The sequence below is a fragment of the Neoarius graeffei genome, chromosome 2 (assembly GCF_027579695.1).
Source record: "Neoarius graeffei isolate fNeoGra1 chromosome 2, fNeoGra1.pri, whole genome shotgun sequence".
Classification (NCBI taxonomy): Eukaryota; Metazoa; Chordata; class Actinopteri; order Siluriformes; family Ariidae; genus Neoarius; species Neoarius graeffei.
The window spans coordinates 97,036,612-97,050,191 of record NC_083570.1 but is presented as its reverse complement, the minus strand read 5'-3'; the positions used below and the strand labels follow the sequence as shown (position 1 = coordinate 97,050,191).

The following is a 13,580-nucleotide window of genomic DNA, read 5'->3' as shown; positions in this document are numbered from 1 at the left end:
CGGACAAAACACTCAAACAAAACTATGCAAGCAAAAAAAAGAAAAAAAACAAAAGGGAAAATAAAATAAAAAGCTGGGCGGCACGGTGGTGTAGTGGTTAGCGCTGTCTCCTCACAGCAAGAAGGTCCTGGGTTCGAGCCCCGGGGCCGGCGAGGGCCTTTCTGTGTGGAGTTTGCATGTTCTCCCCGTGTCCGCGTGGGTTTCCTCCGGGTGCTCTGGTTTCCCCCACAGTCCAAAGACATGCAGGTTAGGTTGACTGGTGACTCTAAATTGACCATAGGTGTGAATGTGAGTGTGAATGGTTGTCTGTGTCTATGTGTCAGCCCTGTGATGACCTGGCGACTTGTCCAGGGTGTACCCCGCCTTTTGCCCGTAGTCAGCTGGGATAGGCTCCAGCTTGCCTGCGACCCTGTAGAAGGATAAAGCGGCTAGAGATAATGAGATGAGATGAGATGAAAATAAAAAGCTCCAGTGGCAGCACGGTGGTGTAGTGGTTAGCGCTGTTGCCTCACAGCAAGAAGGGCCGGGTTCAAGTCCCGTGGCCGACGAGGGCCTTTCTGTGCGGAGTTTGCATGTTGCCTGCGTGGGTTTCCTCCGGGTGCTCCGGTTTCCTCCAAAGACATGCAGGTTAGGTTAACTGGTGACTCTAAATTGACTGTAGGTGTGAATGGTTGTCTGTGTCTATGTGTCAGCCCTGTGATGACCTGGTGACTTGTCCAGGGTGTACCCTGCCTTTTGCCCGTAGTCAGCTGGGATAGGCTCCAGCTTGCCTGCGACCCTGTAGAACAGGATAAAGTGGCTAGAGATAATGAGATAAGATGAGATGAGATGAAAAAGCTCCAGTGAGAAGTGGCAGCCAGAATGCGCACAGCATACTCTCAACTGGAAACAGAACTAAACAATTTAGGGTTCCTTTTTTTTGCCGTTAAAGTTTATTATCATTCAACTTGGTGCTATCTGTACAAATTTAGTTTTGATAATATAGTTAATTACATTATTAAACAGTCAACATAGCGTCATCCTGAAAATTTTCTTCGGACCACAATGGTAATGTGTTTTACACCTCATTGTGCTATCTTTGGTTTCATGTATTTAGTACAATTATACATTTTATATTGTCCTACTTGCATGTAATTTACTACTACTACTACTTCTAATAATAATAATAATAATAATTATTATTATTATTATTATAATAAGTATTTGGAGCATATAAACAAAGTCTCTATGCTCTTAGAAAAAGAAAATAGAAGGAAATTAAAACATTACCACACCAATAAAAATGATAAAAAAAGTAAACATATGTATTTAAGTTAATATATGTGTTTAAAAGCAGTTGCAGTCAATAACTCAAAGCACAACAAACCAAAAATGCCGCACCCTAGGTCTCCGAATACAACTGCCTCAAACACCTTAAAATCTTTATATATATATCTCCTTTTTATACCTATAATGTAATATAACCTATAAATAATGTATGTCTGTGAAGATTCTCAGTCATCCAGGTCATAGTAACTGTGGGTGGTAAAAGAGAGCAACTGGACTTGCTTGAAGATTCTTGAAGATGTTTCACCTTTCATCCGAAAGGCTTCTTCAGTTCTGTCTGACTAGTAGGGAGTATCAGGTATTTATCCTCTCATGGATAAATGGGAGGACATCAGTGGGAATAATCTAGCCTTCTTGGATTGTGATGTACACATTAGACAAGACAGAAGCCTTAGCATCGAGGTCTACCGGAAACCCCCACACACAGACCAGTACCTACTCTTCGACTCTCACCACCCACTGGAACACAAATTGGGGGTCATTAGGACCTTGCAACACAGGGCTCAGAACATCCCTACAATGGTAGAGGGAAAAGAGAAGGAGCAGAATCACATCAAGAAAGCACTTCAGAACTGCGGGTATCCCAACTGGTCTTTCTTCAAGAGCGGAAAAAGGAACATAACGGATAAGGAGGATAACAGGAACAAATGCAAGAACATTGTCATTCCCTACATTTCTGGTCTATCTGAGAAACTCAGGAGGATCTTCTACAAACACAACATTCCGGTACATTTCAGACCCAGTAACACCCTGAAGCAGAAACTGGTCCACCCTAAGGACAGAATAGCCAGACACAAACAGGACAATGTAGTGTATGCAATTCAGTGCAGTGAGGAATGCACGGACTCATATATTGGGAAACAAAACAACCACTTCACAGGCATATGGCTCAACACAGGAGAGCCAGTTCCTCAGGCCAGGACTCTGCTGTCTACCTTCATCTTAACAACAAAGGACACTCATTTCAGGATTGCAACGTACGCATTTTAGCCAGAGAGGATCGTTGGTATGAGCGAGGAGTTAAAGAAGCCATTTTTGTCAACCCGGAACGGCCATCACTGAACAGAGGTGGGGGTCTAAGACATCATTTATCAGCCACCTACAATGCAGTCCTTGGCACACTTCCCAGACAACTGAGGCCCTGTCCACACGGCAACGGATTCAGGTGAATCCGATACAATTGTTTATCGTTTAGGCCTGGCGTCCACACAGCACCGGCGTTTTGGGTGCCCCAAAACGCAATCTTTTGAGAACGGGTTCCAGAGTGGAAAGATCTGGCAACGGCGCCGTTGCGAAGTCATCTGGATGAGTAGAACGGATTTGTTTACGATGACGTCACAACCACATGACTGTGAGTGCTTCACGCCGGGTAGAAGTGTAACGAACTCGATGCGAGTTGTCAACAAATCCTATAACTTGGTTCATGAAACGCGCTTACAAAATATTTTCACTGTGAATATTTATTGTGTAATGGTGCAAAGTGAGAGAGAGAGAGAGAATAGCTCTTAGGGCAGAGTCAATCCCGCCAGCAAAAATAGGGAAAAAAGGAGCGATCTCACCTCTTCAGATGTTGGTTTAAGTCCTACAATACATTCCTCAAAAAGGGTGTAGAAGAACAAATTAATCCATCAATGTGTAGCATTCAATTTATTCCGGACCATTAAAGACGCCGCCTTCCGCGTAGAATCATACGTCATCCTCGCCGCCATATTGGATGGGTCAAAGTGGAGAATAAAGATGCCTCATTCATGTGCTGCGTTTAACTGTACCAACAGGTTTACCGTCCAAATGAGATCACATGGGATTACTTTTCACAGGTGAGACTGGAAAAATACTTTTCATTGTATTTGGTCATTATAATGTAATTTTACGAACAGATTTTTCTGACTTTGTGGCTAATATGAAGTCTCGCGCATAATAGTTTATGCGCATGTGTCCGTACTTCTTCTATTGTTCTGGTGTCTCCGAAGGGACCATCTTACAGCGCCCCTAGAGGTGTGGCATGTGTATTGCATCGTTTTCAGCAAGCGTTGCGTTGCCATATGGACCTGATATTTTACTGATCGTTGCCCATGTGGACGCGATATTTTTTTTAAATAACATCTCGTTGCCATTGTCGTGTGGATGTAGCCTGAATGCACACCAAAACCCAGCTGTTTTCAGTGACTCACAGGACGACAGAGAGAATCAGCATTCCATTGATCACCTTAACGGGTAATCCATTATTGATCACCCTAACGACTCTCGAGGCCGTTCACATCCAGCCCCCAGTGACCCACACCAACAGGATGACTCAACGACACCTTAGATGAGCTTTTCATCCATGAGAGGATAAATACCTGATACTCCCTACTAGTCAGACAGAACTGAAGAAGCCTTTCAGATGAGAGGTGAAATGTCTTCAAGCAAGTCCAGTTGTTCTCTTTTACCACCCACAGTTATAAATAATGTACTAATATTAAAAGATAATAAGATAACTATAATAAAATTCCTATTGTTAAATTTTCCCATTGTTGAATTACAGAAATATATACAATAATTTCTATAAAATGACTATATTAAGTGAAATATAACTGAAATAAATGTGTTTTTACTGAGGTCTTGAAGCTGCTTAAGCTTTTAGGTTGATGTAAGTTATATGGAATTCTGTTCCATAGTCTTGGTGCAGCATTTTTAAAGCCCCTCTCTCCAGTCTTTGATCTTGTGGGAGGCTCTACCAGCAGATCCTGTGTAGAAGAATGCAGTTTGTGACCAGGCTTGTGTTCTTCAAGTAGTTCTTTAATATAGTCTGGTGCTTGGTCACTGAGAGCTTTGTAAGCAATAAGAAAGACTTTAAAGTCAATCCTTGCTTTGACTAGGAGCCAGTGTAGACATTTTAATATTGGTGTTATATGATCTTTCTTTTTAGCTTTAACAACAAGTCTTGCTGCAGTGTTTTGCAAACGCTGTAATTTGTCCAATTCTCTGTATGGCAATCCAATCAATATGCTGTTGCACATGTCCAGCTTAGATGTTATAAATTCATGGATCATGCGTTCACAATCACTTTGATTGATGTACTGTCTGATCTTCCCAGTGTTCTTCAAAGCAAAAAATCCCTGTTTACAGACATTAATAATGTGCTTTGTCAACTGAAGATGTGAGTCAATGATGACTCCTAGATCTCGTGCAGAAGTTGAAGTTGCAACATCAATGCCATTGAAACTAAGACCAAGGATTTTATCATGATGTCTAGCAAGACTTGATGACAGGTGAAGGATCTCTGTTTTCTCTGGGTTACAAGCAAGTCCATTCTTCGTACACCAAATTAGAATGTCCATAATACAAGACTCAATTTTTGAAAGTATGGCAGGACGAGCTCCTTTCGAATTAACAGCAACATATAGTTGAGTGTCATCAGCATACATCATACATTTTAAACCATGGGAGACCACAACATCTTCTAAGGGTGCAAAGAACAGCGTAAACATCAGTGGGCCCAATACAGAACCTTGAGGTATGCCATAAATGACCTTCTTTTCAGAGGATAACACATTGTTGATCTTCACTGACTGTGTATGATCACATAGATAGGAACTGAACCATTTGAGCACTGTCCCACCAATTCCAGAATGATGGTGAAGCCTTTCCAAAAGTAGCAAATGATTTATAGTGTCAAATGCAGATGAGAGATCTAACAAAACTAGAACCACATCCTGGTGATTGTTAATTGCAGTCAGTGTATCCTTAAACACTCAAAGAAGAGCAGTTTATGTACTATAAAAACATCTGTAGGCTGATTGAAACTTTGGAAGGAGACTATACTCCTGGAGATAATCAAGAAGCTGAGAGGACACTACTCATTCTAATGTCTTTGAGAGCCAAGCGAGGTTAGTGATGGGATGGTAATTTGAAAATACCTCACAATCCAGGTTTTGCTTCTTAATAGATGGATGGATAATCCCTTTCTTCAAAGCATTCAGGAATATACTATATGAGAGTGATGCATTGATAATTCTTGCAACTGGGTCAGCTATAACATCAGCCAGTCTTTTAACGATACTGGTTGGTACCAGATCAAGAGAGGATGATTTAGGTTTTGACTTCGTTATGAGCTCTATGACATTGTTGTTTGAGACAGTGTTAAATTTGGATAATGAGGAATGACACTGTAATGAACTTATAGCAGTGGTAATATTTAATGAACTCAAACCTGACATCCGCAGGCCCTCCCTCAGTACTTGGACCTTGAACAAGAAGAAGTCATTAAAATCATTGGCAAGTAACAGTGGAGATTCATAGGTTGGTAATGGAGGAATTGACTTGACTTGGGCGGCACGGTGGTGTAGTGGTTAGCATGGTTGCCTCACAGCAAGAAGGTTCTGGGTTCGAACCCAGCGGCCAGCAAGGGCCTTTCTGTATGGAGTTTGCATGTTCTCCCCGTGTCTGTGTGGGTTTCCTCTGGGTGCTCTGGTTTCCCCCACAATCCAAAGACATGCAGGTTAGGTTAATATGGGATGGCCTTGAGTGAGGCACCTAACTCCCAACTGCTCCCCGGGCACTGTTAGCGTGGCTGCCCACTGCTCTGGGTATGCGTGCATGTGTGTGTTCACTGCTTCAGATGGGTTAAATGCAGAGAGGAAATTTCACAAGTGTGTGATGAATAAAGTTGTGCTTTCTTTCTTTTGACTTCAAACAGATTATCAATAACATTGACCAGCTTATTTTGATCAGCATCCTTAATCAAGGTAGTATAATAATCTGTTTTAGCAGAGTTCAGTGCAGCTGTATACTCTTGACAAGTGTCCCTATACATTAGGCGATGCACCTCAAGACCTGAAGAATGACATTTCCATTTGCATTGACGTTTTAGGTGTTTAAGAGATGTCAAAGAGTTGTTATACCATGGTGCATTTTGACGTAAAGTTACTGATCTGACCATTTCTGGCACGTGGATGTTAATAAGCTCTTGTAAATCATTGTTGTACAAATCCATGAGATTATTAACATCAGTACAGGTAGTATTTGAACATATTGTTGACTTATGGATATCTTCTTTTAAGGCCTCGATATCGATAGTCTTGAGCTTTCTGTACCTGAATTGTACCTTTGATACATTTGATCTCTCAAATGCAATAGAGCAGAGGACAGTGTGATGATCAGATGGTAAATCAGACACAGTTAGATAGAACATCATCATCTTGTTGGTCAATAAGAAGATCTCATGTGTGACCACAGCGATGAGTAGGAATTGTAACATGTTTCAAACCAAAGGATTCTAAAATGTCCTTGAACATTGCTGCGTTACGATCATCAGGCAGTTCCATATGAAAATTAAAATCTCCATTCGACAAAAGGTACTCATTTGACAGTGATATACACTACCGTTCAAAAGTTTGGGGTCACCCAGACAATAATTTTGTGTTGTTCATGAAAAGTCACACTTTTATTTACCACCATAATTTGTAAAATGAATAGAAAATATAGTCAAGACATTTTTCTGGCCATTTTGAGCATTTAATCGACCCCACAAATGTGACGCTACAGAAACTCAATCTGCTCAAAGGAAGGTCAGTTTTATAGCTTCTCTAAAGAGCTAAACTGTTTTCAGCTGTGCTAACATGATTGTACAAGGGTTTTCTAATCATCCATTAGCCTTCTGAGGCAATGAGCAAACACATTGTACCATTAGAACACTGGAGTGAGAGTTGCTGGAAATGGGCCTCTATACACCTATGGAGATATTGCACCAAAAACCAGACATTTGCAGCTAGAATAGTCATTTACCACATTAGCAATGTATAGAGTGGATTTCTGATTAGTTTAAAGTGATCTTCATTGAAAAGAACAGTGCTTTTCTTTCAAAAATAAGGAAATTTCAAAGTGACCCCAAACTTTTGAACAGTAGTGTACTCTCTCGAAGCGTACAGAATTCATGAGCAAAGGTAGTAGGTGTAGTACAATTCTTTTTGGATTGAGGAGGTCTGTAGATGGTAATAAGCCTAACGGACGGATTTCAATGGACGAGTTATGTCCATATATTCCATTGATGAAAATGACTGGCACACATTCTTGAATACTATAAACCCCTTATGCAGAAAAATGGCTACACCACCTCCAGCTCAATTGACACGAGGAACATGATGAAAATCATAGAACTTTAAACTATTGAGAATCTCAGCAATTGTGTTATTGCCATGGTGATCAACAGACAGCCAGGACTCTGTGATGGTTAGGACGTCTAAGCGTTTAGATATTATAAGATCACAAATTGCAGCAGATTTTTTACTCAACAAATGAGCATTCCATGTCCCAAATCGTATGAATGAAGAGAAGTGAGGAGTTGTCTTCTTGATGTTCACATTTATGAGACAAGTGGTGTTACGTGTGTTCAAAGAATGCGACCTTTGTAATCGAAAATTTGTAGTAACAATAGTGTCAATTTGAAAGTTTGTTGGACCAGGGTTGAGTTTGAAGACTAAATCACCTTCCAACAAAACATGGAATGTTGCAGCAGAATTAGCATAGTACGCACAAGGGCACTTGTGACACTTTCTTTTTACGGCTATTTTGTGAACAAACCCACATTTTAGAAACAATAGGGCAGGAACAATAAACTCATTAGAGAAATGTAGATGAACAAGCCAATATTTCACTGACCAAAACCAAAAAATGCTGATTTTCAGCCCATGATGCATGAAATGAAAAGCTCTCCAGACCATTTCCATAAGTGCTTATATGACTGGAGCCACATTTTAACTCTTGTCGATGACAACCAGAAAGAAGTAAAATGGCAAAAAACGCGGAGAGTTGAAAAGCCATAATCAACTCTGTTTACCGCATAACCATCTCTTCGTTTTCATATCCCTGCTCTCCCAACTTGTTGCAAAAATTATAGAAGTGCTTCTGATTTGTGGTTCACCATAAAGGAAGTCCAAGTTTTAAAGCCATCTATGCAAATTAAAATGAGCAGATACAAAACAAATACAGCACTTTACCTGAAGCAACAAATCCTTTCCAATTCTCTGAAGCGGAGTTTCACAAGTTACTTTTTAATCAGCATTAAACCTGTCGCGTTATCATATTTTCCCATTGTTGAATTTTGAGAAGGTCTCTGTCTTGTTAGCAGCAGCAGTGGTTCTTTAGCTTGTTAGCAGCAGCAATTCATTTGCTTGTTAGTAAGAGCAGTAGTTCTTGTAATTTTACATCTATCTATCTATCTATCTATCTATCTATCTATCTATCTATCTATCTATCTATCTATCTATCTATCTATCTATCGCAACCTTGTTGAAATGTTATTGCTTGTTGTTAGTTCATTAATTTTCCATTTCACCTGTGACCTTTGACTGATCCAGGGCTTGGAGTGATCAGTCTGGAGAGGGCATACCCTTTGACTCTGGGCTCCAATATTGGCACAACTACTACTGCTATTCTTGCTGCGCTGGCAAGCCCTGGAGACAAGCTGTCTGCTGCCTGTCAGGTATGAGATTATAGGCACTGAAAGCTTTAGGGCTTTCAGCTTAGGTCCATTAATGTGAACTTTAAAAACACCAAGGGCTCTTCAGTGTCACCAGGTCTAAGATGGACTTAAAAGTGCATCCTGATTTGGGCTCTTCTATTCACCTCTTAAGGTCTGGAGTCCTGGGAGGTGTGGCTTGCCATGACAGACATACTCAAAATTAATCGAAAATAGTTCCACAGTTATCATTTCAATATCCATAATTATGGTCTATATGGATATTGTCAGAATGCAGGCAATTATGGATGCAGGAGCAGGGGAGAGCGGGTGAAGCAAACTGGAAACAAAGCCAAATCAGAGGACGAGAATCATAGAGTAATGGGCAGGGGTCAGTCAATTGGCAAACAGAGCAGTGTAGATGAGAAGAGAATGTAAACAAAGTCGAGATAACGAGAAGACAGGCAGAAAGTAAATGGCTTGGTACAACAGGAGATGAACAGTGAACAATACTTTGTAACTGGAGTGACTGAGAGAGGGGTTTAAGTAACGTAGCTAATTGAGGAAGAAATGAGAAACAGGTGTAATTAATATGCAGGAGACAGGGGGCGCTGAGATTCTTGGGAGTTGTACAAGTTTAGAGTGGCCATGTTTGGAGGCTGTTTCGAGCTGGTGCTCTCAACATTGTTACTGACAGATATATAAGACCTCAACATATATTTCCAATGTCAGTAACATCGTAACTGTTACTATCTTCTTCTTTTTCTTTTTTTGGCTGCTCCCGATTAGGGGTTGCCACAGCGGATCTTTCATCTCCATTGCTCCCTGTCTTCTGCATCCTTCTCTACCACACCTGCCACTTTCATGTCCTCTCTCACCACATCCATGTATCTCCTCTCTGGCCTTCCTCGTTTTTGTGTGCCTGGCAGCTCTATCCTCAACATTCTCCTTCCATCATGCTCGGCATCTCTTCTCAGGATGTGCCCATACCATCTCAGTCTCATCTCTCTTAGCTTAATTCCCAAGCTCTCTGTGCTGTCCCTCTGATGTACTCGTTCCTTATCCTGTCCAACCTTGTCACTCCCATCGCAAACCTTAACATCCTCAACTCTGCCACCTCCAACTTTGCCTCCTGTCTCTTCGTTAAGGGTACGGTCTCCAATCCATACATCACAGCTGGTCTCACTACTGTCTTATACATCTTACCTTTCATTGTAACTGTTACTATGCCTGAGTAAATTGTGAAAGGAGAAATTTTCCTTTTTTAATCCTCGCCTAAAGTTTATTCTAGATCAAACAGTGAAAAGAGGGAACCTTATGACCAAAACATTTACTGAAGGACCTAAACACTATTCCAGTGAATGACAACATGATAGCAATGGTCCTATGCACAAAGATGCCACTTTTTTCATTCAACATCTCCTTGACTACAACTGGACAAAAAACACAGAAATACCACAAAATACACAGATGCGACAAAAGTTTTGGCAAGTATAGAACTGACCAAAACAGCATTTTTAAAAACTTTCTTACCAGAAGTCAATTATAGCAGTGTTCTATTGGACCTGGTACTGGGTCCATAGGGTTTAAGAAATTTTAAAAAAGAAGAAGAAAATTAGGACAACATATATATGAAGCAGGGGCGATTCTAGCATCTGATCTTTGGGGGTGCTTAGCCCCCAGAGCTGACAGAGGCACCTGGCTTGAACGACAGTGTTTCCACGTTTATTCCACATTTAGACTAGACTTAACTAGACAAGAAGACTAGACTAGACAAGACTAGACTTATGCAATGTTTTAACAGAAGCTGACCCAATAAACTATGATATCTACACATTTACAACCACTGACACAAATATTTACGTTATATTTTTAACTAAACAAGACCTACTACTGCATTTGTAATGTTGGAGCTATTCATTTTGAACAGTGGTAATTGTTAATTAATGTGTTATTGTGAATTGTGTAATAATAGTGTGTATTATTATGATTTTACATTAGTTTACATTAGTTTACATTTGTTGTTATATTTGTTATATTTTGGTAGTGTTCTTTTGATAGTCATTTGTTTAATTGTTTGCTTCGTGCATGTACGTTTCAGTGTCCCCCCAGACAATGACCAGGGTTTGGATTTGTGAATGATAAGCAAACGTAAACGCTATGTTACATTAAATATAATTGACTAACACACGGTGGTCTAGCACTGTAGCACTTGTACAGCTCTGCACAAAAGTATCTCGATATGGATGATAAATGTCGTTTTTATCATTCTGTTCATAGACCAGGGAACATCAATATTGCATTATGCATATTATTGTGTTGTGTTTAACAATTGTAACTCCAGTCCGTACCTTCACATCTCGCTATGCCAGTAATACTCAGGTGCTACTTCGAGTTCCTCATCGGCGTGGAATCCAGTTAAAAAAAACACCATGTCGTAGCAAGCACTCGCACGGACAGGCAACCCAATCAGAGGGGACGCAAGGAGGAGAGGTATTTTACTGCTCATAGAACTATCACGTAACAGGTGAATTCAAGAACACACACACGCCCGTGCACACATTCATTGCGCAGTGCGCAAGGGCACTTATTTCTGAAAATTACGTCCAAAAGCAGTGTTTTTGAGGGTGCTGAGCTAGGGGGTGCTGAGCTCGTTTTGGGGGGTGCTTGAGCACCCCCAAAAATAGGCTAAACACGCCCCTGATATGAAGTACCTCACTGGTCATAATTATAACCAACATTGTGTTCTGGATTTGGAAGGATCTCTGTAATATACAGTATGTGCCAGTTCTTTCTTTCTTTCTTTCTTTCTTTCTTTCTTTCTTTCTTTCTTTCTTTTCTTTTTAGTTTCAATAATGCATTCCCATCACAAAAGTCTCAAAAAGACTCAAGAACTCACAAGGTCATATGGAGGTCTTTTGGACTGATGCCAGACTTCTTGTTATATCATTTATAGCTACATACTGTAGATAACAGTGGAGTAACAAGATTGAAAAGTCTAAAAATAAATGGGGGGAAAAAAGAAATTCGGAGCCTGGAGTAATGAAATACAAGGTCTGCTGAAAAGAAAAAGTGACCTCTGCTTAGAGAAATAGGTGAAAAAATTGCTGAATAAAGGTGAAAGATGCATAGTTCTATATGACAGTGAGATGGCAGAATGAAAGATAGTGAGTGTACTTATGATCTCTGAAGCATGTTGACGTGCAGCTGAGATAGAGGAGAGTAAAACATACAAAATGATTAATCAAGGTTTTTTTCCCTTTCCTGCCCTCAAAAACAATGTGGTAGAAAGTGTACTTTCATAGCCCATGTGTTAACATTACTATGGTTTATCAAACAATACAGGGCAAAAGCCATTATCCTGTGTCTCCCATTTCTTAGTACCTGACACAAATAATAATAATAAGAAAAAAAAGCACCTGCTTGACTTCAAGGAGATGTGGCATGTTTTTTTTTTAAACAATGTGGTCTTATACTTCAAAACTTATAACCATTTACATGACTATACAGTATTTATTTGAAAATGTACACATATTTGGGTTAATGTTAAGGTTAGTGCTTGGACCCTGACCAAAACTGTGAACAAAATACAATCACCTTTGTTAAGTTAAATTTGTACATATTTTGAATGAGGTTCACATTTATCTATTTTCCTTTTTTTGCCCTCAGATTGCGCTGTGCCATTTCTTCTTTAATGTGTTTGGAATCATTCTGTGGTACCCGCTGCCCTTCAGCCGTCTCCCCATTCGCATGGCGAGGGCATTGGGTGAGCGCACAGCTAAGTACCGGTGGTTCGCTGTGCTCTACCTCCTGCTCTGCTTCCTGCTACTCCCTGCACTTGTCTTCGGTCTCTCTCTGGCTGGCTGGCATGCTATGCTAGGTGTGGGAGCGCCATTTGCTGGGGTCGCCACCTTCATCATCCTGGTAAACCTTCTGCAGTCACATAGCCCCACCCACCTTCCCCGATGCCTTCGGAACTGGGACTTCCTGCCTCTATGGATGCACTCACTCAAACCCATGGACAAACTCATTACCAAAGCCACAGTTCTCTGTCGCAAGTCCACCAAATCCAGCGCTGCCAGTCTTGATCCTGAAACTGCCACCATTCCTGATACTGCTAGCATTAAACCAGAATCGGTGGCATCTCAGAGAAAGGCTCAACTATCATACGACAACCCTGCACATTCATTACAGGATGAGTCGCCTCCACAGCCACGAGTATTCAAGCTAAAGGGGCTAGAGAGGTGCAATAGCACACCACTGTAGAAACAATATTCCATGGCCTAAAGGTTAGAGAAGGAGCCTTGGGCCCAAAGGGTTGCTGGTTCAATTCCTTGGACTGGCAGGAAAAATCCATGGCTGAAGTGCCCTTGAACAAGGTACCTAACCCCCAACTGCTCCCCAGGCACTGGGTGTGTGTGTGTGTGTGTGTGTGTGCTCGTCGTACATCACTCTGAATAACAGCATCTGCTAAATGCCTGTAGTGTAATGCAATGTAATGTAATACCTAATAATACTCTACAGTCATGGTGTGTTTCTCAGGTATCATAAAGTCACTCAACCATTCTGAACAAGGCGATTGGCATAATAAGGCATCTCTTATATTACACAGTTTTCACAAGTTCCAAGTTCATTCAGCTTTGCAACAGATTCCTCTCCCTTGGTATTTGTCCTGTTTTATCTCATTACAAGCTGGAATTAAATTTATTTGGGGGGCTGAGCACTATTTGATTTACACAACATGCCTACCACTTTAAAAGGTGCAATTTTTTTTTTATTGTGACACAAACAACAAGATGAAAAACAGAAATCTGGA

The 13,580-nt window shown here is 40.7% G+C and overlaps 1 protein-coding gene across 1 annotated transcript in view; it reads left to right on the top strand.

The window, feature by feature from the left end:
• Positions 1 to 13,030, top strand: part of LOC132874501 (sodium-dependent phosphate transport protein 2A-like) — a 61,653-nt gene extending 48,623 nt beyond the window's left edge. The window contains exons 11-12 of the mRNA XM_060910734.1: positions 8,664 to 8,788; positions 12,434 to 13,030. Coding sequence (XP_060766717.1) covers positions 8,664 to 8,788; positions 12,434 to 13,030 — 722 coding nt within the window. The remainder of the gene's footprint in view (positions 1 to 8,663; positions 8,789 to 12,433) is intronic.
• Positions 13,031 to 13,580: the final 550 nt, after the last annotated feature.